The sequence below is a fragment of the Oreochromis niloticus genome, linkage group LG22, assembly GCF_001858045.2.
Source record: "Oreochromis niloticus isolate F11D_XX linkage group LG22, O_niloticus_UMD_NMBU, whole genome shotgun sequence".
NCBI lineage: Eukaryota > Metazoa > Chordata > Actinopteri > Cichliformes > Cichlidae > Oreochromis > Oreochromis niloticus.
Genome location: NC_031985.2, coordinates 24,276,965 through 24,303,483, shown reverse-complemented (window position 1 = coordinate 24,303,483; position 26,519 = coordinate 24,276,965). Strand labels below are relative to the sequence as shown.

General features: G+C 39.2%; 1 protein-coding gene across 3 annotated transcripts in view; it reads left to right on the top strand.

Moving 5' to 3' along the window:
* calcr (calcitonin receptor) overlaps positions 1–26,519 on the top strand; it is a 61,948-nt gene that overhangs the window by 18,845 nt on the left and 16,584 nt on the right. For 2 of the 3 annotated variants that reach the window (XM_019351001.2, XM_025902346.1), the window contains 15 exons: positions 7,352–7,419; positions 11,981–12,131; positions 12,531–12,638; positions 14,442–14,527; positions 14,627–14,768; positions 14,865–14,975; positions 15,171–15,283; positions 15,406–15,478; positions 16,658–16,768; positions 16,923–17,035; positions 17,151–17,316; positions 17,405–17,515; positions 17,601–17,713; positions 19,490–19,581; positions 22,706–22,832. In XM_019351001.2, coding sequence (XP_019206546.1) covers positions 7,375–7,419; positions 11,981–12,131; positions 12,531–12,638; positions 14,442–14,527; positions 14,627–14,768; positions 14,865–14,975; positions 15,171–15,283; positions 15,406–15,478; positions 16,658–16,768; positions 16,923–17,035; positions 17,151–17,316; positions 17,405–17,515; positions 17,601–17,713; positions 19,490–19,581; positions 22,706–22,832 — 1,662 coding nt within the window. In that variant the 5' untranslated portion in view covers positions 7,352–7,374. Of the gene's footprint in view, positions 1–3,036; positions 3,091–7,351; positions 7,420–11,980; positions 12,132–12,530; positions 12,639–14,441; positions 14,528–14,626; positions 14,769–14,864; positions 14,976–15,170; positions 15,284–15,405; positions 15,479–16,657; positions 16,769–16,922; positions 17,036–17,150; positions 17,317–17,404; positions 17,516–17,600; positions 17,714–19,489; positions 19,582–22,705; positions 22,833–26,519 lie in introns of those variants that run through there. The other variant, XM_019351000.2, reaches the window with a different exon arrangement.

Here is a 26,519-nt window from a genome sequence, read left to right as displayed (position 1 = left end):
GTCTGTGTGGGTGGTGTAGACTCAGTGGCACATGATGATCCTATGAAACAGCGGTTCTCGACTTATTTTTGTTTGTTTGTTTGACAGCAATTTAGATAAGTTCAAGTGCGTTTTCATGTAAAATCAGCTCCCATCTTTCAGCCCCTGGATAATCTTAATATGTACAATTTATTTTCTCTGGGCCCAGCAGAGTGTTGCCTGCATGAGAAACTGGGACTGTTGTGGAGGGCCGCCACAATAAGCTGCCCTAAAAACTCTCCAGACTTTACACACCAGACATGTAAAATGCGTGCAAATATTTTGTGCGTTAATATTTAGGTGTGTCTGACCGTGTAATTTCACTGGATGAATTTGTAGAATTTATTTTATTGAACTGAGCTTGATTTTTTTTCATTTTTCCGATCCAAATAAACAGATCTGACCAATCAGACCACTGCACATGGCAACAAGTGCACTTCTAGCTCAAAACATGCACGCATCCAGCTCATTTGAACCATGAAAAACCATGAAATTTCCTCTGCTGCTGCCTTCTCCTAAGAATTGGATGAACCCGGAATCTCAGTTTCTTCCTTTTCTTGTTAAGAAACATCAGGACTAAAGCATTGCCTGACGTTGACTTCATTTTCTTCAAAATGCTGAAGAAGTTTCCGCAAAAAAGCAATGTCGCTGGTGTGTGTATACATTACAGGACAAGTCTGGATCTGAATTTTGTGTTGCTTGCAGTGTGCTCGGTGTGTAATGGCCGATGTTTTTAAATTCAAAGCCTTCACAACGGATCAAGTATTGCTCTGTAATAGTTCTTGAGTTTAAATAAGAAAAATCTGTATGGCCAAATACATATAGATGTTTTTTTTAAGGTTTTTCATTGCAAGAGGAGAAAATGGTGCACTAATAGTGCTGTGGTGTGGCCCTCCACAACAGTCCCAGTTTCTCATGTGGCCCCTTGGGAAAGTTAATTGCTCCTGCCTGTTAGTTAATAGCCATTCTATGGTGACAGGTAAACTGAAATTAGTGACACTAATGAATGACTGTCATTATGCATGATTACTGGCAGGTGCATGGTCACACAACAGTAATTTCTCACGTCTGTAAAATATTTAACCTTTCCGCTGTGACATATTCAGCAGCATAATCCAGTCTGTATACCGGAAAAGAGCTTTAAGTATTTATACTGAGATAAAGCACACGTGGAATAATTGCCTGCTTTAGACATCAGTGTGCCTGTGATATCAATCTAGTTAACCGAACGCTGGTATTTATTGTAGTACCGTATTAAAATCTCTACACCCCAAGCCGGAGCCATTAACTTCCACTTGTGCTCTAACTGCATTTTATCCCCCATACACTGAAAAACAGTCCCATTTGTCTAAGCTACAGAAAATATGGTAAATGGACTTCTATTTATGTAGTGCTTTTATACTCTGAGCACTCAGAGGACTTTACACAACAGGCTCCATTCGTACACTAAAACACACACGTGCTCATACATGCACTTTTTAAGCGTCATGCCCACTTTGTCCAATGTACTGGGAGCAATTTGGGGTTCAGTATCTTGCGCAAGGACGCTCAAATGTGATGTCAAACCACCGACTTTCCAGTTTCTAGACTCCTGAGAAACGACTATAATATTAATCCAGTATAAACAGTAGTGCGCTGCTTCAACGGGGTAAATATTTTAGCTGATGTGTGTGCTCTCTGATCTCTCTGTCAAATATGCTGCAGAACAACAATTAGCAATAGCACTGTGCTAAAGTGCAACCAAGTGAGGTGAAAAAAAATTCTATAACAGGAAGCTGTTTAATGTTTTAACCACTTTTTTAGCTGATGTATATTTTAGGCTTGCCTTGGGAGTGAGAGAAAAAATCTTTGAAAAAGAAGCTGGAAAGGCAGAGCTTTTTTAAAGCAGGAGATTGTAAAAGAAAGGAAGGAGGGCAAGGAGAAGGGGGAGCCGGAGTGAAGACAGGGGGAGGCGGACGAGAGAGCGATAGAGAAAGGAGGTGATAGGGGGAAAAGATTAAAGGAGCTGGAGATATATGGAAACGAAAATAAAGGTCAGAGAGGAAATGAGAACGCAGAGAAAAGTGGGATATGGAGGCGGTGGAGGAGGTAAATGCATGGAGAGGAAACAACTCTAGCTTGTTCTTTTTACCTTAATTGGAGAAACATTTGGTATATTTTTAGACAGATGATAAACCTAAAAAACATGAGCAAGTCATTTCACATTTTTCCAACTTCAAAACGTGACTCAGAGCGAAGTGTTGGAATTGACTGATCAGTCCACACGGGCAGAACAGCGCAAAGGTTTTTATTTTCACTGGGTTTTTTCTCTACTTGTTCTTATTTGTTGGTATGCTTTGTCTTGTTAAAGTTTATTATAGTTTGAAAGTAAACTTGCAGAGACTTTAAATAGCTGGCGATATATGTGCTTATTCATCACAAGGCGTTTTTTTTTTTTTTTTTGCTCAGGGCGATGCAATTTATTGGAGGAAATGGTTGTGAAAACTCTGCTAGTAAACATTCAATCTGTGAAATTGAATTCTGTGCTTTGAATGATATAAACAGGCTTTTATAGTGACGAATTTAAGCTGCGTTGAATCCACAAAGTTTGCTTACTGTTGCAGGAAAAAAAGAGATTCCACATCACAATGAAGGAATATATTAATATATTGTGGTTTAAGAGACAGACCTCATTATGCTATATAACACAGTAACATTAATTTGTCAGCTTCGTAGATTTCCTTTAAGAAAATGGGCTATTTTATCCCAGTGTGCTTTATTTTATGAGGTGCTTTAAGGATTATTAATGAATATTTATGCGTTTATAGTTTTCTACGGTGGCCCTGAGAGGCCAAACGGACTGCAACTTAAGAAAACACCAGCAATAAGAAAAATGCTGCAAAAGCACACAAAACAAAAGAAAACAGAAAAAATGAAAAAAACAGATTTCCAAAAGCATAAGGGAAGTGTTTCTGGGGAGACAATAACTCGACGGACCAGTTGCAGGAACCAAAATATGCTAAGAATTGCGCTGGGAGACACTTAAAAGAAGTGGAGGATCTGTCGGTTTTGTGAGGAAAGAAAAGATGAGAGGTAAGTGTGTTAGCCTAACTATTAGCCTAAAAATCCGTCCATCAGAATCAAACACACTTACCTAGCATGTTTTGGTTCCTGCAACTGGTCCGCCGGGTTATTGTCTCCCCAGAAACACTTCCCTTGTGCTTTTGGAAATCTGTTTTTTCCTATTTCTATTTTCGTTTTTTCTATTTCCGTTTTCGTTTTTCCTATTTCCGTTGCGTTTTGTGTGCTGGTGTGTGCTGGTGTTTTCTTAAGTTGCAGTCCGTTTGGCCTCTCAGGGCCACCGTATTTTTCCACCAATCCCATGTTTCATGATACCGCTCACTGCTATAAAATACTGCATACAGACTGATTCTATTGTTAACTCTTAATGAGTGAACATTGTCTCTTATTTAATGCGTATATGTACGATGTATCACCCACACGCTATTTCTAATCTTCATCACTCTCTTTGACAGCACAGGAGGTCGTCACATAGTATACATAAAACTTCCTGGGAAGTGCGGTTATGGATGTGTTGTAAACTTGAGTAGCAGTAAGCAGTAAGCAGTAGGGAGATTCCTCAGCTTGTAGATCATGCAGTTTATAGATCAGTGCAAATATTTTGCTCTTTAGGCAAGAATTATACAACGGCCTTGCGGGTAACATTCACAATCTGTCAGTTTATCAAACTAATCCACCTGAGCTCGCATCATGATCCGGCGCATTTATCGCGACCTGGGAACGGCGTGCCAGATCACGTCTGTGTGGCTGCTCCCTTCAGCCTGAGCGATGGGGTCTGAAACGGTGAGTCAGGAGAAGCCACATCGGGCCGCCGCATCCTCCATCACCGATGTGATGTCAGCACAAATCTGTGTTGTCACAGTGCCTGTGACCGCTCGCTGCATGAGGAAAGAGAAGAGATGGGTGGCTCTGTCTGCTGCTGTCAGTTTGATATAGGGACGACATAAAGAGAGGGAGAAAAGGGGAGACGAGGGGAAGGAAAAACGGAGGGAAAACACATAAATTTCCAATAAGAAGCAGCACACACAAAGTGGACGTTGCGCCCTTTACACGTTTGCAGTTTCTTTAAATAAAAAATGCACAAATCTAGATTTGTCTGCTGTTGGAATCACCAATCAAAGACAAAAGACATAATAGAAGCAGCTGATGTCATCATTTTGAATTCATTTAATTTATAAAAGCTAAAGACATACTGCTTTTAACAGTCATTTAGTCTCTAGCTTACCCTTAAAGTCAAAATAAGTGGATCTGCTGTATTTTCAAAGTAATTTAGAATATAACTAATGTTGCAAAAGATCCTTGCAAATCCCTGCTGCAGCTAATTGACCTTTTGCTTGATCTGCATCAGCTTCCAGTCCTAAACAGCACTGTTATACTGTTTACGTTCTCCTGTGTGCCCCCTCATCCCGTCTGAGCGCTCGCTCTCATCTTCTCTATGGGGAGTGTGCGGAGCTTCATGCCTCACTGTTCTTATCACATTGGACCCATCCGCCTACAAAATGCTCTGGGGTCTATTTTTAGACACGTACATGGAGCTAATGGGAAAGGATAGCCTAACCTCTTCCCTGATGAAAGTCGAATATAGCCTGGAGATTTGAGTTTGAGTCCTGTCACGTGTGAAGCAGAGCTGTTAAGATTTGAAATGTGCAAATTTATTATTGATGGGCAGAGAGTGTGTTATAATGTTGAAATGCTCCAGGGGTTATTGATGTCTCGAACAGTCCCAACTCCTACCCGGCACCGAGTACACACCCAGTTCCCATAGTCTTTATAACAATGCCTGCATAGCAGCTCTCCTACCACTTCAATTATGGAATAGGCGCCTTAAAAACCTGTCCACAGGTGTATTTTCTGATTTGTTTGAATTCTTGTTGCCATCTAAAAAAAAAAGAAAATTGTGTTTTTTTTAAAACTTTGGACAATGGCTTGCTATACCCAATGTTTCCAGTTTTTATGCTAGCCTAAAAACCTTCTGTAGCTCTATCTTCACAGAGCCATTAAAAGTGGCATTTAAAATATAAAGTGCTTTCCTATTATACATACATAAAATATATGAAATAATACAATACCATTTTTTCCTGCCTGACAGTTACAGTTGTTCTCAGTGAAGCCTTTTCCAGTTGGCATGAAGTGAGTAATGTCATTTGTCCTAACAGCGTTTAACTGTTATTTGACTCGTTGTGGAAAGTCTCTGCCTCACAGAATATGCAATTAATCCACTTTTAGATAAATTCACATGCGCGTGATCACCCAGCGGTGATTAGCAGGATAACTGACTGATGTGAAACCTCTGTGCTGCAGTAATAGTAGTGTTCATGGATCTTCTGCTCCTAGAGGCAATTTTGGGATCCATACTTCTCCCTCGCCTGTCATGTCTCATCTCTTTCCTAATGATCGCTATATTTGTGCGCTTCTTTGTTTTCCTTCCCCGCTTCTTTTCAAAGCAGCGGTGTAAACTGCTGTGTCGTTATGATCTTCAGCTTCTAAACGCTGAGGTGGAGCCAGAAAAATAGTCCAGTAAATTCTGGTCTATTATTTGGAAAATATAGAGCAGCATTTAGGCTCGGACCGAAAATGTTTGGTGATTAGGATTGGGCTAATTACAGTCATTCTCTAACTCATTATTATTATTATTTATAATTGTTATTTAAACCTAATTCATGGGATTTTAGCAGTTTTTCACACTAAATTATACATTTAAGATCACCTCTGTGGGCTCTGGATTTTTGTGTTTTTAAAACCCCAAATTTCAAAAGGATCAGTGTATCTGTGACAGTCTTATTGTGTTGTGTCATTTGTGTTTACTGAGCTTTTGTTGACACTCGATTTGCATTATCACAAAATCTGTGGCCATGAGCGTAAAACTTACTTCATATATGTACATATATATATATATATATATATATATATATATATATATATATATATATATATATATATATATATATATATATATATATCACTAGTCAGTAAATATCAGCATGTATTTCCATAATGGGACTGGTAGAAAACATTTCCTGTTTTCTCAATCACAAACTGTAAGCTGTAAAATTTTGCAAAATACTTTTATTTGTAACAATAATAAAAGCAACAGATATGAAAAGTTAGAGTTAAAAACAATTCAACATAAATTATAACAATGAAAAAAAAAAAAAAGAAGGATACAGTCTTTGGGTCTTAAAAGTGAAAAAGATTTGATAAAGCCATGAGCAGCTATAGAAAACTGAATGATAAACGATGTGATTCAAAAAGAGATTTACAGAAAGAAAAAGTTTAGTTTCCCACTGCCTTTAGTGAAAGCCTTTGGAACCACTAACAAGGCCCGGTCAGAAGATATCAAGCAGCGGCCCGGATCATATGAAGTTAACATCTCATAGCTATAGGCAGGAGCCAGACCGTGAAGGGCTTTAAAAACCAGCAATAAAATGTTCAAATCAAGTCTAACACTAACAGGTAGTTAAGAAATGAAATCGTTGTAGCCTGGTCACATGCAAAGGAAAGCAGTGAAACGTCGAAACATAAGAACTGGAAAAGATTCAAGGGATTCCTGTTCAGACATCAGCATCACTAGACTCACACTCTTGGCAGATCCAGGTATATTTGTCATCCTGAAGCTAAGTAGCCTACCATCCGTGTGCCTCTGAAGCCAAACAAATACTATAAATTGTCCTTTCATGGTGATTTATTGGACTGGCTCATGCATGCGTATCTGCTGAACACCCTGCCCCCTGGGCCGCTGTGGGGTGTGGAGAACAACCAGTGGGTCATTGTAACTATTCAAACTGCAGAATGATGGCTTTTCAACAGGGACTCTGTTAGCCTGAGCAAAGAGACCTGAAGAGAATTTTAATCTCACATGCACTCGGTTACTGAACCGTCCGCCGGCTCCTGTCGTCCTGCGGAGCTAGAGGCTCAGTGCAAAATGATTAATGAGCATCAACTATTTTGGTCCGAATGTGTTTCTGCTTTTCGTCATTCTTTTGCTCTCACAATGTAAAGTTACTCCTTTTATGCCATTGTTTCGCATCCTGACAGACGCGCCGTCTCACCATCTCCCAGGCACGCGCACAAAGGCGAGGAGTGTGGAATGTCACAAACTGCAGCGCTGCTGCAGTGTTTTGCATTTCAGATGAATGATTGCTGTGACTGTTTTCTCCTGAGAAGCTGTAATCCTGATTCGAAACAGCGCACTGTTTGTTCAGTCAGTCACCTTCACGGTAGACAATTTATTTTTCTGATAGGTTTAACATGTTGTTCTCCTCCCTCTCTCTAGAGATCTGCCTGCGAGAGGAAGATATGAGGTTAATGGGCTCCATTTGGATCCTTTGGTTTCTCCTGGTGGTAAGCTCACACTTTTTACACAAGGATGTACAATAGCATATATTTCTGAAGGCCCTATCTCTCACTTTGCCCATTTTGTATGCTGTACACGTTTCCTGAAACACAGGATTCAGTTCTCATTAAAGGGACGTATAATATGTTGTGGTCTAGAGGTTTTCTTTCAGCAAATTCACTCACCCTGTAAAATTAACTTTAGAACTACCCCAGTTTAAATATCCCCAATATAAATGAGCCAAGTATATATATGTATAGATGTGCATTTGCTGCTTCAAAATATAGCTGATCCTTGCCCTTTATGCAGAAGATCACAATGGTTTTGATGTAAAATGACATCTTCAGATGCAAAAAGACACACTGGACAAGTCATTTCTTAAATTTATGAATATTTTAGTGGATTTCCAATCAAAAGATCAGAAAGGTGTGATTTAAGCGTGACTTTCAGCTTTAGTGCAAGAGGTTTAATTTATTATTTGTGTTACATTAAATCTTCATACATAGCGCGCCGTTTTCAGAGGCTCAAAAATAATTGGACAAACTAGGGTTCCTCCCTTGAGATGCTCTGCCAGGCCTTTACTGCAGTAGCCTTCACTTGCTTTTTCATGGTTGGTGCAAAAGGCTGGAAAAAGTTCAAAGGCTTTGATTAACACTCTTGAATTCACAGCAGGTAAGTATTTACAGCATTTCACAACACTACTAAAGTTGATATTGAAACAGTGGTTTTCAAGTCTTTCTTTTTTTGTAGGTTCAAGTCTAGTTACCACAGGTTCACTGTTCTCTCAGCTTGCAGGCAGAGCTTGATTTTGGTTGCTTTCACAAGTAGAACTGCAGGTAAAATTCTGTTTTCCACAGCTGTATTTACTGGGACATATTCTCCACACACGCTGGTGCAGGTAAGTTCCCTCCAAACCCACAGGTAAGTATTTTATGTGAAAAAAGAGTAAGTCAGGCAGGTTTCTCCAGAAGGAAGGCAGGCACACCAGGACACAATCTGCAAAAAAAGGAGGACAGGTCGGGTAAGTATGGCGCACTGGTCAACAAGTTAACAAGCAAACAAGGTAAGAGGTCTAAATTAGTCATTCCTACAAGAAACAGAGAGGAGAACAAGGGTTATATACTGCTGCTGATAGCAGATGAGTATCTACTTGTGGGAGGAGTAAACAGAGTTAATACTCAAGCCCACACATGATGGAGAGAAGAGAGATGGAGCAAGTAGAGGACAAGATCGTTTGTTTATACTCTTTTGTAAAGCGTCCTTGGGTTTCTTGAAAGGCGCTGTACAAATCTAAGTTGTTATAATTATTAAGAGAATGAAAGAAACTCAGAACCTGAGAGGACATGGGGACCATGACATACCGCGCGTCTGCGGGTCTTTCTGTTTTCAGTTTTCATAAGTGGAGGCAGAGATTCAGGTGGATGTTTGGCCATTGAAGAATACTCCTTTTCTTTGCCTTGAGAAATTCTTGGGTTGCTTTTGCAGTAAGCTTTGGGTCGTTATCCACGTCCACTGTGATGCACTGTTGGATCGGTTTTGCAGCATTTGGTTAAATCTGAGCAGAGAGTATAGCCCTGTCCACTTCACCATTCATCCTGCTGCTTCCATCAGCAGTCACGCCATCAGTAAACACTAGTGACCCAGCTCCACTGGCAGCCATTCATGCCCATGCCATAACATTTCCTCCACAGATCAAGCTGTTTTTCTCCTCTATACCTTTGGTTTCATCCGTCCATCTGCTCATTGGGGTCTTCAATAGCAGAGTCGGGCCTTGCTTTTCTTGAGCGTTAACCAGTGTTTTTCACCTTGTTGTATTTACATTAATGAAGGCGTCTCTTGACTGACAACGACACGCCTACCTCATTGAGAGTTTTGAATTAATTCTTGAAATAACTGGATGCTGTTGTTAACCATGGGAATTATTTTGTGATCATCCACGTCGTTGTGGTCTTTCAGGCCGTTTGGTGTTGCTGAGCTGACCTCTGCGCTCCTTCTGTTTAAGAATCACCAGATTGCTGATTTGGTCACTCCTAAAGTTGTTTTCTCTCTCTGTTAAGTTTATTTTGGTTTTCAATCCTAATGACGATCTCTGTCTTTATATCGACATCTCTTTTTTCCTCTTTGGAGAGCTAAAGTGAACAGCTACCAAATTAAAGTTTAATGCTTTGAATTAATTCCAGATGTTTTATCTCCTTAATTTGTGATAAAAACTAATGAGGGAACATGGAACTGCTTGCCAGTCAACTGTCCAATTACTCTGAGCCTCTGAAGACTGGGGGCGATGTATAAACATGTCTGTGATTTCTAAACAGTTAATACAAAACTTTTGTAAAACCTTGATTTGAAAGTCTGCACTTCAATCACATCTTGTTTGTTTGATTTAAAATCCATTCTGTTGGTGCACAGAGTCAAAATAACAAGAAAGTGTGTCATTGGCTAAAGCACTTAACCGCACTGAGCGATTGCACTCTGGAACAGGATTGGTGAAGTCAGGCACAAGGATACTTTTAATGACAAGGCTCTGCCCGATTTTATTTGAGCTTTAATTAGCTTTAAATTGTCTTTTTATTTCTTACGTTGTTACTCTGGTTTTATTCTGTTGCTCTTGTAACACACTTTGTAATGCCAATTTTGAAAAGTGCTATGTTAATAAAGTTATTTGTTATTATGATAACAGCACATCCTTTCATCAGCCACAGAAAAACAAAGAAGTCACTTTTTTATTTTTGGTTTTGGTTTTATTTTTGTACCACTTTCGTGCTACTATGTACATGGCCTCAAAATCAAAAATGAGTACCTTGCTATACATGTATAGCAAGAAAAAATTTAAACGGCAGTGGAGAGTCGAAAATGTGATCTTTATCAAAGAAAAATGGATTAAAGATTTACTATGCATAAAACACCAGGAGGCAAACTTCCTGTTAGAGGTTAATAGAAGCAATAAAGGAAATAAAACCTAATGCAATAATCTCATATTATTAACCAATCTCTGGACATTATATTATATTAATGTCCAATAGCAGTGCCATATAAACAATAGCCTACAGCAGAAAGATCTTAATGAGATATTGACCTCAAATCTTGATTTGGGGTCTTCTGAACCCCAGGATCAGATATTTAATGCACGTAGGAGAGCTACGACATTTCCCCAGCCCCAGCTTTTGAGGAATGTCATCAGTTAACTTAATGGGGCTGTTGTAATCATCAGTCACAGAGCGTAACACAAACCGTATGTCATATAGGGATGACATATTTTGGCATGGTGTTCTATCACTTAATGATGTGCCCTATTAAGGTATTACAATCAAAAGTCAAACTTTGAAGTGGAGCTTGTACAAATTATGGTTACTTGAATAATTAAGGTCTTAATAAAATGATCTTCAACACCAACTGGGTGAAAAAACATTTGGAACTTTTTACAGACTTTTTTTTGAGTCAATGGGCTTCATGGAAAATCATTTGGTATTCTTCAATGTCACAAAGAGATGGAAGTTTACTTTCCCAGCCTCCGTTTCTGCTCGAGTTGAGGACGAGGTCTTCCAGCTAAATATTTATGCCCGATGTACCTGTGCAGGTCTGCCACGTGTTTCTGTGTTGTGTGGTTTTGTCATGTTGAATACTAAAGACTTGTGTAGGTGATGAAAGTTGTTTTATTTTTTCTCATTCAGCTCAGCTGTTGATACTGGTGGTGGCCTGGTGGTCGTATGTATGACGTCATTTACTTCAATGCTTGGAGTGACATCATATGTACGGCTGCTAAACTGCTACATGGGACATCAGCTCTCAAACAAAAGCCACTTTTTTTAAACCTGCTTTGTATTTTTTTTACAAACCTTTTATCGGACAGGTAAGGACGACACTTTGATTTAATCACAATTTGTATTTCCTCCACAGAGAACCAGGGGATTGTGGGTTTGCATCTCATTTATGATATGTGGACACAATCTCCCAAGCAAAGTGTTAAATTTCCACAAAGAATTTGGAAAATGCAAGTGCATGAGCCTCCGAGAGGCTTAATTTTCTGCCAAAAAAAGAAGGAAGATAAGTCACAGCAAGATGGGCTCTTTATCCTTCAGTGAACAGCATTATCAGAATCAGCATTTCACACAGCGGGCTTCTCCATTTTAATGTTACCTCCAAACACAAACAATAGAGCAGAGAAAAGATTCATTGGGAGAAAGTCAGCTGCTTAACGTCCTTTGTGAGCTCGCAAACATTTTAATGAGTTACACAAATGGAGCGTGAGTAGAATTTCAAAGCAGAGTGAAATCCTCATCAGAAAAGCTTTGAAGATGCTTCAAAAACTTTCCATGCTGATTTATTTTCATTTTTTTCTATCCTTTATCCAGATGCACATCTTTATCCAAGCATGATACAACTCTGAGATATTATAATTGAAACCTACATCACCATTCAAGATGATATTTACCTTTTTTTTGACTATCAAAGAAATGTAGATCAGAGCAGAAACCGCAAATAACACAATGATGCTTCCCTGGCCACGGCACGTATTGCACTTAGTGTAGGGCATGTCCTCCTCTCAACTCTAATTTCGTGTTGTCTCCACAGTGCAGGACGGCGGAAGGCACTGACTCAACCTCAGACCCATCGCTCAGTCCTCAGCAGAGCATTATAGAGGGACAAAGTGTGCAGGCGCTGAGCCAGGGTCAATACAAATGTCTCGAGCTGTCCCGCAAAGGCCGCCAAGAAAACAGAACTGGTGAGAGGTCCCAAATTAATTTCAGGCTTCTTGAGACCAAATCCATTAACTCTGGGAGGGCTTTGCAGGTGGAGTGATGTAAAACTATTGAATGGGATCAGAACAATGTTTGTGTTCTTGTTAAAGATAATAGTGGTACTGCTGCAAGCTAACCGGCCCGATAGGGCTTTTAAAGTTTAGGCTGCAAGACGTAATCACATCTGTAGAGACATTATTGTACATTATATTACTCTGACTAAATAAATGAATAATCTTTTTTTTTTTAATTGTAATGTAGAAAAGACAAGGACATTTTTCATTTTTTAACAGTTTTTTCTTTAATAGTATACTTATGTAAGAAAAATAAGTGTTGCTTATGGCAGTAATTACACTTTTCCCCCCCTTTTTTCCTTCTTCGAGGGGTGCGCTGTGATTACATGTGGGATGGTTTGTTGTGCTGGGATGAGACACCAGCCGGGACATCAGTAACACAAAATTGTCCGCATCATCCTCAACTCGACCCGACTGGTAAGAACGTTTTTCGCATCTCTCACTAGATTTACAGCAACAGGCGGTCTGAAGTGAGACCTGCTGGGTTTTCTGCACAACTTAATTAATCGTGTCTCACAGAGGCCAGATAGCTTGCTTAACTTTGTTCTGTGAGGACTTAAAATTTCACAGCTGCGGAGTACTGCTTAGTTTTAGTGTATGGTTTTATGAATGTTATGCATAAGTTTAAGACAGATGTCTTAAACTTACTGCATCGGCCAGTAAGTATCATCTGTTTTATTCATAAAGCAATAGAGTGATTGATGTGAAACTTAGCTGAGGCAGACTATCTATTATGTATTATGTAAATCCCCTCCTCAGGTCAAAGGTTAATGCTTTTGTTTATCACACAACAGATGCAAAACTGAAGCTTCAGCTTAGTAATACGATCGTGAAGACGGTAACCATCTCAATTCAAGCACAACTGTGCAACTGGTTTCGGTGTAACCTGCAGATATCCAAGCCAATAGTTTAATTCCATTCATTGTTTATGAATTTTGTTACATTTTAACTTAATACTAACTATTTGCTTGAATGCTCAAATGTGATTGGCCAATCTTCTGGACACCACGAATTTAAAACCAGAAAGATTCCAATAGCAAAAATGTTGTTGCTTGCCTACAGATTATGTGCACTTATATAAAGATATTAGTCTGTAGAGATTAAGCATAACCTTGCATAACTACTTGGTTGCAGATTCATGAAAAAGCCCAATCATATTTGCTTCTGTATGACATGCTAGAGAAAAGATTAATAATACACTGTAAACAAGGTAAAACAGGATCCTACTGTACTCTTTAAGTCAGGCAGGATAGAAAAAGAGATTTATTCATATTGAATTTGACTGTGATTATATAAGTACAATTGATGTTTGGATTGCAGCATAAAGCGTTTCCAAAGAATGTGCAGTTTTTACATTGTGAGTAATACAAGGTTCAATAATGTCTAGTTGAAGAACTCCAGACTCAAGTCATGTCTGATTTAGGAGATGCAATATGACGAAGAGAGCAGAGGTGAAGGAGAGGACAGAGAGATGAATGAGGAATATGTAAGGGGGGAAAAAGACAAGCAAAGAAAAAGAAAGAAAAGAAAAGAAAGGGAGGAATTATAAAAATATATAGGGACGCTCGATTCCTGACAGATGGATAGGGAGCGAGAACATGAATGTGGGAACAGAGTAGCCATTTTTGTAAGAGACGGCTCATAAAGGATCTTCCCAAAATGCCTGCGGTGTTAAGGGTACCCTCATGACTCCTTGAAAGCTGATGCTGCTGATACGAGGTCTTTGGGAAGACGTACAGTTGGAAGTGGTTGCTGAACAGTTAATGAGCTGCCAGAGAGGACTAGGCAGTCGGACTGCAGTTGTTGATGTCAGGAACAAAGTGATCTCACTGATAGGTCCAGCCATGGATCTCCACTACATGTGGTTTGAAACCTGACGTATAGGAAATGACCGTACAACTATTCCAAATGTGGACATTTCTATGTGACTAACTTCTGATGATATTTTTCGAGCTAAGTTAAATGCATTTGTTTCATAATGCCAAGGTTCAGGTTTAGATTTATGTGTTTGGGCTATGCCAATGTATTACTGCTGAAAAACACTGAAAGACGCAGCCAAAGCATACAAAGAATCTCTACTGAACTCTCTGCTAAACAAACAGGAGCAGTAGACTGCGCCTGTAAGCCGTTTAATATAGTATATGAGGCTTTTAGGAAAATTATTGATGGATACTGCTGCTGTAGCGCTGCCAGTGAGGCTTTTTCCTTTTTTTTCCACAGAAAAAGTGACCAAATATTGTGATGAATCAGGTAACTGGATCCAGACTGGCTCTACCTGTCAACAAACTTTAAAGGACAAATTAGAGGTAATTGTTCATTGTTTTGTTTTTTCTCTGAAAATGATTGAACAAGACAAAGCTTGCATCAGTTTCTATATGCAGCAGCCTAATATTTTTCATTCCCAGAAGGAAATCCCTGATTTTCAAAGGGACGCAGCAGCAGAGCCAACCACGGAGGCTCCAGGGGTTAGCACAGAGAAAATTATCCTTGAGAATGAAAAGAAATGCCAAGAGAAAATGAAGAATGATCCACCTTATAGAAAATCAGGTCAATATATCACATTCATCAGCATCTACTTCATAGGCTTGCAAATTTATGAATAATGGGCCTGTAAACATTTCTTTGCTTTTTTTCCTGTTGTAGGGCGGTATTGCAGTCGTACCTGGGATGGGTGGTTGTGTTGGGATGACACTCCAGCGGACACGTACGCCTCCCGAAACTGCCCCGATTATTTCGGTGACTTCGACCCCACAGGTGAGCAAAGACGTTCAAGAGGATTTGCTCATCTGATAAACTGTTACAACATCTAAACATCTAAGTAAGAAGAGGAAGCGTTACACTGTTTCCACACAGTAAGGTCCTTGGTTTGAATCCATGAGCAGAAGAAAATGAATGAATGGATGGATAGTAAAAAGCACCTGTATTTAGTGATGGAATTATTCTTTACAGAAAAGGCAACTAAGTACTGTGGAGCAGATGGGAAGTGGTTTCAACATCCAGACAGCAACAGGACTTGGACCAACTATACGCTCTGTGCAACCACCCATGAGAAAAGGCAGAGGGTAACATACGCTGAACGTAATAAACTGTTTGATGTGTGTTTATTCGACAGGTCCTTGCACATGGTCCTCAGTTTGTCTGTTCAGTACTGTTTAAAGCTGACATTTTCATTTTTTCCCCATAGAAACTGAAGTTGCTTGAGAATGAATACAGATGTCTCCTCAAAATAAAACAAGAGCCACCGTCTACAAAAACAGGTAAACTGATTCTTTCTTCTGCACAATGCTGAGCTTTTACACTACCTGGCCAAAGAAATTCACCGTCTGGACTTCACAAAATAATTCAATAAGAACCTTCCATTGGATAATTTCTGCAGTGATTAATGTTTTGGTTGGCAGGAAGTTATTTAACCCCAAGGGATGCAGTGAGTAGCTTCCCAGTTCGTAAACAGCCATGTCTGGTGATGCATCCCATGCTTGTGAACAAGATGTTACTCTGTTTCAGAAGTCAAATTATCGACCTGCATTAAGCAAAGAAAACAAATTAGGATATTGTTGAAATTACTAAAGCTGGATTAGGAACTTCCCGATGCATTATTTAAAGCTGGGAGGACTGCTACGAGGAAGAAATGTAGTCGGAAAAAAATGCCGAATGTGGTGAAGTGATCAGAGGTTACGTAAATGTTTGGTGACATCAAATCGTTAAAAAAAAATGTAAAAAAATCCACCAGCAGAGCTCACAGCTATGTTTACTGGTGAAAGTAAGAGCATTCACAATAAAAGAGAACAATTGTGCAGCTTTAAGAAAAAATACTTATCAGTGAAGCTAATCGCAAAAAAGTCTCGTTTTCCCAGGTAGCATAAAGATCGGACTTTGGAGCAACAGAAAAGTCTTGCAGTCTGATGAGTCCAGATTTACCCTGTTCACAAATGATAGACAAGAAAGGTAAAAAAAGAAAGGTGGATGAGGTGCTCATGCCTAATGCTTACCGTAGAACGCAGTGGGGGAGGTGTTGTGATCTCCGGTTGCTTCAGTTGTACAGAGCTCAAATGACCACCTGAATATTCACCCAATGGCAACGTCATCATTCAACAGGCTCAAACTGTGAAAGAGTGGTTCATGGACCACAAGACCTTAACACCACTGAGAATCTTTGGGATGCAATGGAGAAGACTGTACCCAGCAGTCTAACTCTCCCATTGTCAGTACAAGATCTTGTCTAAAACACAATGCAACTCAAGATGGAAATAAATGTGACATTGCACAAAACAATGCCAAAGTGACTGCATCAAACCTAAAGATGGTCCAACTAAATATTAGTGTCTTGTTTTTAGCCAGTGAGATTACCTGTCATCATAAGTTTCACGTTTATCCATGTGAATTTGAGACTTATACACATTTGCTATCATGGTTTGTGGGTTTGTTGGGTCCTACAGGACTGTACTGCAACCGTGACTGGGATGGCTGGTTGTGCTGGGACGACACTCCGGCAGGAACCACGGTCTCTCAGAGCTGCCCTGATTATTTTTCTGACCTCGACCCCACTGGTAGGTGGTAAAATTCAACACGTTGTTTGTTTAAAGATTTGCTGCTTTCCTGCTTACCTTCCCTGATCTTCTATGAATGATATTTTTAAAGAAAGAACTCAATGAGTGTTAAATTGTGTACAGCGATATATTTATACATAAGCATTCTTTTTAGAAAGGGCATCCAGGTACTGCAGAGAGGATGGGCAGTGGTTTCGCCACCCAGAGAGCAACAAGACATGGACCAACTATACACTCTGTGCCATCAACACTAAAGACAGGTTAAAGGTAATGCAACAATAATGTGCAATTATTCCATACCGTTTTTCTCCTTGGTCATTGTTTAGTTTAACTGAGCATGACTCTGTGTGTATGTGTGATATTAAACTTCACTAAAATCAAGGCAGCCGCCCAGTTTTCCAGGGAGACTGAGGTCAACAGTGCCGACGAGGCCACGGTCAGTCCCACGGCTAATCGGGAGCAGCAGGAAATAAGGAGGAAAAAAATCCTCGACAACCAGTACAAATGCTTCGAGAAAATGAATCGAGATCCGCCTTATAACAAGTCAGGTAACAAGAATATCAAATTAAATGAAAATCTGGGACCTCTACTCCCCTATTAATGTTTAAGTGTCATCACACTGTGTGGGTGTTACAGGTTTGTACTGCAGTCGCAACTGGGATGGCTGGCTGTGCTGGGACGACACTCCAGCGGGAACTTACACTTTCCAAAACTGCCCTAATTATTTTCATGACTTCGACCCTACAGGTAAGCAGCGAGACTGAAACATTGAGCTCCTTTCAAGTTCTTTTGATTTGAAGCGATTAACTTGTTTCATGACCGATGTGTTTAGAAAAAGCAACAAAGTATTGTGGAGAGGACGGGCAGTGGTTTCGTCACCCGGACACCAACAGAACTTGGTCTAACTACACACTGTGCAATGAAAACACCAATGCCAAGCTGAAGGTAATTTATTTCAAATTTAAAACTATTCCGCTATCATTAATCTGCTGCATTGTGGCCACAGTGTGATGGGTCAGCATAATAGTTTCCTCTGTGCCAGGGGCTCTGCACTACCAAGATTCATAACGCTCCCATACTGGTGTGATACCGATCTAAAATAACATAGCTGACATTTCAGACCACGCATGAGTTTGATGCATTTGTTTACATGACAGGCAGGAAGGCTTAAAATTACATTATTACCTGCTTACAGTTAGAATTTGTACACGTAATGGTCTTATCTCATGGGGCCAAGTCCAGACAAAGTAGGTTTTGTTTGACTGAACAAACAGAGTTTGCATTTATTGGAAGCAAGCTTCCAATAAATGCTTCCCAATAGCCTGTGCCACAGGCTATACAGTCACAGGAAGTCTCCTTAGTAATAGTGTTACGACGACATCTCCACATATTAACAACCTTCTCATCACCAACAGCCCACGGCTACAAAATGAAGCCTTTAACAACATTTTCCACATGAAAACCAGACCAGAACATCACAGAACTCTTGCTGGGAATACAAACACCCAAATGGACTGTTTGAACTTTAGTAAAACATTTTTGAAATGTTTTAATTAGTAGTGACTGTGCCTCTTTTATGGGCAAGCATGTTATTATCAACTCTTATGCCAAACCATTTGTGTTTGTGCAAAAATGTTCAGCAGCTGGCTTTAAATTTGGATCTGGAATCTTTCTGGATTTGTTGACCCTGACCATTCATAATTTCCCAAAAGCAGTTTCATATTGTTGTCATTGCAATTTTTTTTTGTTTACTAATGGATATTTTGGCTATACAGTGAACAGAATCTCATCAGCATGGTGTTAGAGTTAGACCTGGGGATTAAATTGTGCCAAAGATAGAAAATGTTTGCAGCGCTAATTATAACTGACATTGATACCTCTACCTGCTTCGGTAATTCAAATAATATTTTATCTTGATTCAAACATTCCTCTGGCAGCTCCAGTTAATTTCTTGATTTTTTTTTAAAGATTCATATTTGTGGGAAAAGCAGAAAAGTCAGGCTTTGTTTATCTCTGTTACACGTGTGTTTGATCGTAGGGGGGTTAAAATGTTCAAATTTATTGTTGTTCGATTGGGCTGCACAGCTGTGATCCATTATGTTTTATTGTTTGACAAATTATAATCCTCACTGGGAACACATGGAATCTAATGGTCTAAAGTTACCTCTCCCCATACAGTACTTAACAAATTTATCAGACCACCGCCCAATGTAAGGTCTATGTATTAGCTGCCCTAAATTAAGAGTACTGGTGATTAGAAAGTCATTTTTATGCTTTGGTAATTGTTAATCCACCAGTATACATAAGCTCCTTAATTGAAATTATGCTGTAAATGCTAAATTATATGTATGTGTCAGTGCAAGGTTAAAACATTTTGAGAAGCGGTCAGAATGATGTGAGAAAGTTATAATGAATAAACATGAATAAACTTCAGTTTCAAAGCTAACAGCATTAGTTTGGAAAATAGTGAGAATGGTTTTCCTCCTCCTGTTTGCCTTTTTACTCAAACTAACTAAAGTTATCATTGAAAATATCAGTATTGGAAATCGGGTTCGGGATTGTGAAAGTGCAAAAACATTTCTTGTTGAGTGTTTTGTCCTAAAAGTAAAAACCATCAAATTAATTCAGCTGAATTTTGTGGTAGATCTGAAAGTCAGCTGTAGACAAGAAAACATCTAGTAATACACAGCATCTCTATCTTTGTGTTTTTTTGTTTTACAGTCCGCCTACATCCTGTTTTACATGGCCATCGTGGGCCATGCTTTATCCATAGCCTCCCTGCTTATCTCTCTGGCCATCTTCTTCTACTTCAGGTAAAAGATTCAATGTGATGCTACATGTGAGACTGCAGCACTGTGAGAATGCAGCTGTAGTTACTGATTTGATGACGCAATGATGATTAATAGGTGGTGTTGTCATCCTTAATGACTCATCATCTTTACCTGACATGATCTGACAGGCACAGTGATGATGTTGTCCTTACTCATTATTAGCACGATTCTTGTCTTTGCCTTATTTGGAGTCAGCAAAATATGAGACAGACTGTAATAAAATATTATTCCGTTACAAATTAATGCAAACTATCAATCTGACACTGCAGTTTCTCTTACACTATAGTCTTACTAGGAAAAACAGTGGCTGGAGATGTGGCATAACCACAATTATTAGAACTATCTAGAACTTGTTGTCTTTGAGGACCACTCACAGTCAGCTGCCATATTCAAAGTGACTTTGGTGCATCAAAATGGTGATAAAGTGGCAATAAAACAGAGTCAGTATGCTATCAGTTTGTGATTGAGTAGCGTCAAATTGGCAATTAAATGCAATTTGTTTGGGATAATATGGTGATTCACTGTGATAAACTGTGAATTTGTCGCCATCTACATACGCAAAAATTCACATAAACAAGAAATTTACATTAGCTACTTAAGGGTCCATCCAGAACCTCATAAGTCTGAAACAGAATAGAAGACATAGTTGCTACAGGATGGTGATTTAACAGCAAAATGATGCCGTCACTCAGGATCAACATAGGAACATAACCCGGATAATAACAGCTGGCAGCTGGATAGCAAAGACACACAGATGTCACAGATGAGTTGCACTCCTCAGCACAGACTGACTCAGACTCATTACGAAATGTTGGCAATCTGTCTGTGTTTATAAATCAGCAGTTTTTTGCAGCAACTCAGTAATCTGAGAGTGTTGCACTTGGTCTGAGTCGGACTCTGATTGTTTGGAAACAGGTTGCCTCCCACCAGGAGACCTGGCAACCCTGATGACTCTGGCAATCCCATTGTGATCCAAGGTGGTTGCCCAGGGGTTGAGAGTCTCAACCTCTAGACAACTAGTTGGTCAGTGCAACTATTTGCAGCTTGTTTCTGGCCTAAAAAAAGTCTGTGCAATCACCAGAAAACCAATATTTCAATTCAATTCAGTTTTATTTTTATAGCCTCATGTGGATATATAGTAAGGTAAGGTCTGAGTCATTAAGGTTACTTCTAGAATATGTAAATAATTTCTTTGCTTTCTCACACATCTTCAGTTTTTTGTGCATATTTGAAATTCTGAGCAGAATGTGTTGGTGCTTTGCACCTGAGTTTATTGCTCATTATAGATGTTCATCCATACAGATGCTTAATCCCAGAGGAAGAGAATACAAAGTTAAGCAGTGTGCTTCAGTTGAAATTCAATTAGATAAGAGTTCAGAATAACAAACCAGATTAGAGGGAAAGAAATGGAATATTCAGTGAACACATCTGTAATATTTTAATGATTGTGCTACAAAATAGTTGTGAAACTTTAAGTTTCTCTGGGAAGTGAGGAGCTTAATCAGTGTTATTTCAAAAGAACTGAGGCTTTTCATTTAATTGAAGCAGACACTCTGAACACGAAGCATGTGGCGACAAATAAAAAAGACGCTTTTTACATTCTGAAACAATATTTAGAAACACTGGCTTGTTCCCCCTGTGGTTGGCGATTGTTGCAGTTATAAATTTTGATGTGCTGAAGTCTGCTGACCTCCTAAACACAGCTGTTATCCAGAACAGATCTTGTAAGAGACCGTTATTGTGCAGCAAAGTTTTATACGCACTCATAAATCTAGAGGCCGAGTTTGGGGCAGGTGCATAATCACAAAACCCTGTGACCCACCGAGAGTCAAACTGTTAACTCAGCTGCAGAGCAATTCAGTGGCCAGTCAAGGTTCATCGAGATTAAAGTCCTAACAAATTAAGATTTCAATAAAGTAACAAGGTGTTTGGCTGAGACCATCTTATCTTTTTTTCCTCTCTTTGCAGCCATTACTTAATATATTCACTGCCAAAACATTTAAATTACTGGATTTTGTATTATAAGATCCAGATGTGAAGCTCACAGTGGTATGTGATGCTGTATAGTCGCTACTCTGTTATTTACAACTCTACATCAACACTGTCAGGATTCCCAGATAAAAATACTCCAGTTTTCTGTGGAAAAATGGGGGCTGGTGGAAATTCTGACAGAGACATTGGGACCTGTGACAGCTGAACAATGCTGCCATGGCCCCATTTTTGATAAGTCCTCCCTATATAAACGACATAGTTTTTTAAAAAAATTTTATGGGAAGAAAATTGGGTTTACGTGTAATGAAATGGGCTGTGCTGTATAAATAAAAGTTACATAAACAATGAACAATTCCTACATTTCCTTTTTTGTCAGGAACTGGAGAAAGAAAAATGCCTGAATATTTTTACATGGCCGCTGTGGAAATGTGCTGCACTATGCTGTTTTTCAGGACATTTAGTGCTTTCATTGGTCTCAGGGGGATTTATGAGTCATCAGAGATAAAATTGGCCATGAGAGGTATATGGATACAACTTATTTAACTGTAAAATGGGTATTTAATGGAGGGTATGTTCTGTAAAAAAGCAATTTGCTACAGGACTCCATTCAGCTCTGAAATGCAGTCTGTTTGATTGCTGTCAAGAAAAAAAATATTAACCATCAAAAGCAATAACAATAATACTGATATGAATGACTTTGATTCTAATAGTTGTTTTCACTTTGTCCATAATGCATTTTATTACGCTATTAATCCTGAGTGGCCAGTCAAGCTAATGCGAATGCACCCTTGGGATCCATTATGCATTATTTAACAGCACTTCTAGCTTGTTCAGGCCATTTAGAGACAATCCAGCTCATTGATCCAAGCTTTTTTTTCTTTGACAGCTGCAAAAAAATCAGTTTGAGATGAAAGATAACAATTATTTGACTCTTTAAACAATATTTGACCATCTCATTAAACTATCAGCCTGCTAGTCACTTCTCTTTCCTGTGCGTGCCATCGGTTGTACCAAGTTTTTGTGTTATTTGATGTTGTGTTTCCTGTGACTGAAAAGGTTTTATTCCACATTTGTGAACAGTATTATCAGCATTTTAATTAATCCTTGCACACAGGAGTCTGAGCTGCCAAAGGATCACCCTCCACAAGAACCTCTTCTGCTCCTTTGTGCTCAATTCTGCCCTTACCCTCATCCACCTCATCGCCGTTGTCAACAATCCTGAAGTGGTGGCCAGAAATCCGGTGAGTAGATCCTCTCTTACCTATTTACCGTGACTTCCATGGAAACTACTGGTAGCTGTCACCTGCTAGTGACCAAAGCGATCACAAGGTTTTTGGTGCAGCACCTTCTTTGCGACTGAGTTCATCAGGTGACGACCAGCAACCACTCGCCAACTGGTTTTATAATTCACTTTTTCCCTAATGACCGGAGGTTGCCCCAGGTTGCCAACTGGTCTCTAAGCCTATATGACAGGCTACTTACAAAGCACAAAGTCACTTGAACACCTTCAACATTTACTTCAGATGATTTCCCCAACACACAAAATCATAAAAGAGTGACTATTAGAGTGGTTTGCATGAGAAAGTCATGATTTCCCAGGCTTCAACTGTGATGACCAACAACCTGTAACAGTGACACATTTATTACCTGAACTATATATGTAAAGTGAATCATTTACTCTTTCAGTCTGAAAAGGGAAAGGAAAAGCCTGTATTATGCCTTAATGCAGGGACTCCTCTGGTTGCAGGCTGTGCAGAAGTTTATGGGAAACGCCCCTTTTGCTCACTTGACTTATGCCTCCAATAAAAAGTTTATGGTCTTAATCACTATTCTCAATTCTTATTTAAATCAGCATGGTGTTCAGTTTGTAAATTATGCTCCCATTAGATTAAAAAAGAATGATAAAGCAGGTTAAGCTTTATGGCGTGCCGACCTGGGTTTACAGGCTGCTACCAGTGCAGACTCAGATCCACCCCAATTTCAAAACTACATAATGCCGACATGCTTAAAGACATAATTCCATTAACGAATCTATGACGTAAGGACCGTGATGGAAAATCATTTATGTACAGTATGAATGCACTGCACAGTGAACATCAGCCCTGAGTCACAGTGAATGGCTCGAACTCAAGGAAAACATTTTCAGTTCCTGTAACCAGCAGCTCATTCTGAATATTCACATTCAATATTTTTTGGACACACTTCAGTTCAGTAAGTGCTAAGTACTTTTAAATAAACTGATTCTTGTGAATTAGGACATCTGGAGGTCCTGGAAGCAGCTACGTGACATTTGCTAAATGCTAACGGTAGCACACTCAAATCCTCACAGTGCCAGTGCTAGGCTCCTCCTGCTAGGTTTAACATTGACTGCACTGTCTTTAGTTTAGAGTGTTAAGATAATAATAATAAGTCTTTAGCTATAATCAAAAATTACTTTTGAATACTTTATATAGCATTATTAGATTTTTGTTTTCCATGTTTTTCATTGTCCATATAACCAAGATCACATGGCTGACTGACCCACTGACAAACCTGAAGTATAAGACACTAGTGCTTGTTAGGAAAAGGGAAAAAAACCCACCATGCAGGGGGGACAAGTTGGTTACAAAATATGCAAATGTATGTATTTGTATTTAATTTATAACATATTCTGAATTATTAATTATTAAGTAATTAGTTTACAATTACAATAATGTATATAATTATAATTCATTCATTCATAATAATCTATTGTTTCATTCAATTTATGCAAAGCCAAATAAAAATGTAAACACTGTAGTAGCATTTTTTATTTTAATTGTAGTTGATGTGCAGGACATGCAAAGTGAGATCCAGTCTGCTTAGTAAGTAAGTAAGTAAAATTTATTTATATAGCACATTTCACAGATAAAAATCACAAAGTGCTTCACAATAAAACCAGAAATACAAATAAAAAAATATAAAACAGTGAAAAAAAATATAGTAGGTTATATATATATAATATATAGCAGGTTCTCAGTGATCCAGGTCGTGGTAATCCAAAATATTTCGGAAAGAAATGTGACTGACTTCTTTAAGTTTCTTGAAGATGTTTCACTTCTCCAGTTCTGAAGAACTGAAGAGGCTTCTCAGATGAGCGGTGAAATGTCTTCAAGAAGAAATCTAGTTGCTTTTCTTTCCAAGCGCCTTAGATTCTCTTTTTATTCCATTTAACTTTTTGCCTTTTGTGAATTGTTTGAAATTCCGAGGTCAGCTTAGGTAGAGGTAATAAATCTGTCTTGTGGGAATGCCTTGATATCTGGACTGAGCATAAATTTGTATGTTACTTGTGGAAATCAAAATAACAAACGCTTGTTAAGCTGCTGCTTGCTGCTTCTTAAAAGCTGTTATTGCAGAGATTCACTAACTCCAGAAAAGGATCATATTTTTTGTTTTACTGCGAGTCCACATAAAATCAAACGCATTCAGTCCCTCCAAGTCAATAAATACTGACAACATATTGTTTAAAAAACGTACAAAAGATTGTAAAAAATAAACGTCCCTCCTTGCAATGTGTAATATGTTTAAAACAGAGCTAAATAATAAAAAAAAGAACTTTAGATGATCAAAGTGCCATCCAGCAAAAAAACCCAAAAACCCAGCAGATAGGATTGTAGAGTTTGGCTCGCATTGCGCACAATCGCATCAGCCATATCCTGCTTTCAGCTGGAGTATCGCTTGCCTGACAAAGCACTGGAAACATCAAGGACGCAGCAGAGGCTTCAGCTGGGTTTCAGTTTGTTTCTAAGTCCTGCTTTTCCCCCCGTTCAGTGAATCTGTCTGGCTCAGACTGAGCTAAACGTATCCAAGATGCAGACAGAAATGACAGCCGTCATAATCAACGTGAGGAAACGTGCATTTGTGCGGTGGCCCCCCTTCAAATCTCAGCCTTGTCATCATTTGTCAAAAGGTTTGTGTTGAATCTGTTACTTTCTGATGTAGTACGGTCAAGTTGTGCTAACTCGCTGCAGCATGTCAAAATAAAATTAGTTACCGTGGCCTTGGTTCTCGAGGGGGGAGCAGACAGAGAGCGCACAAGCGCCTCTGGTTGGGATCCGTGCGTGTCTGTGAGGAAACATTTCTGAAATTTACTGATGCCAGAGTGAAACTTATGAGCATGTTTTCAGTGCTGGTGATTTAGGAACGGTGGATTGCAGCAGAGATTTGCTCTCGAGGAGAAAACAAGCTCTTTGTTGTCTCTCTGGAGTGGTAATAGAGTCTGGTTTGGCCTGCCAGCATTATGTGGGAGTGAATCCCCAAAGCTTATGTCAAACCAAGGAGGAGGCTGAAAACATGACAAACATGTACATGATCTATAGCAGCTTGATTTGTTAACCAGAACATTGTTAGTAACTTAAGACAAACCTTGGTTAGCTGCAGACCTGAATTAGTGAAAACTATGCGCCTTAACTCGCAGATACTGACAGCAGCGGCTGTCTGTTATAGTGAAGATTCCTCAAGTGGAAAGGGAAACGTATGAAAGGAAGGGAGAAAAAATATGGCGAAGAGTTTCAAAGTGAACAACTGTTGTGTGTTTTGAGCTAAGAGGACCTCAGAGAGCAGTTAATAGCAATGCCAGCATCTCTGAATTATACTGCGGCTGCACACATGCTCTTTCACCACAGGACTACAAACCAGAAACCCCAATGTGAATATTAAAATAAATATATATTCCTAGGAAGGAATTCCTCTGTCTAGGTTTTTCCATACAAATCTTTCAGGGATTTCAGGATATGAGAGCATAATGAAAACACAGCTTTGCTGATGCCAGTGATAACCAACCAACCTTTTAATATAATTTGCAGAGGTGAGTGTGATAGCGGTAATGAGCAACAGACGCTTCAGCAAGTGGCCTGAAGAGCGGAGCAATCGTGTGCAGATAGCACAGAGGCTTGTATGGTGTTTGTTGT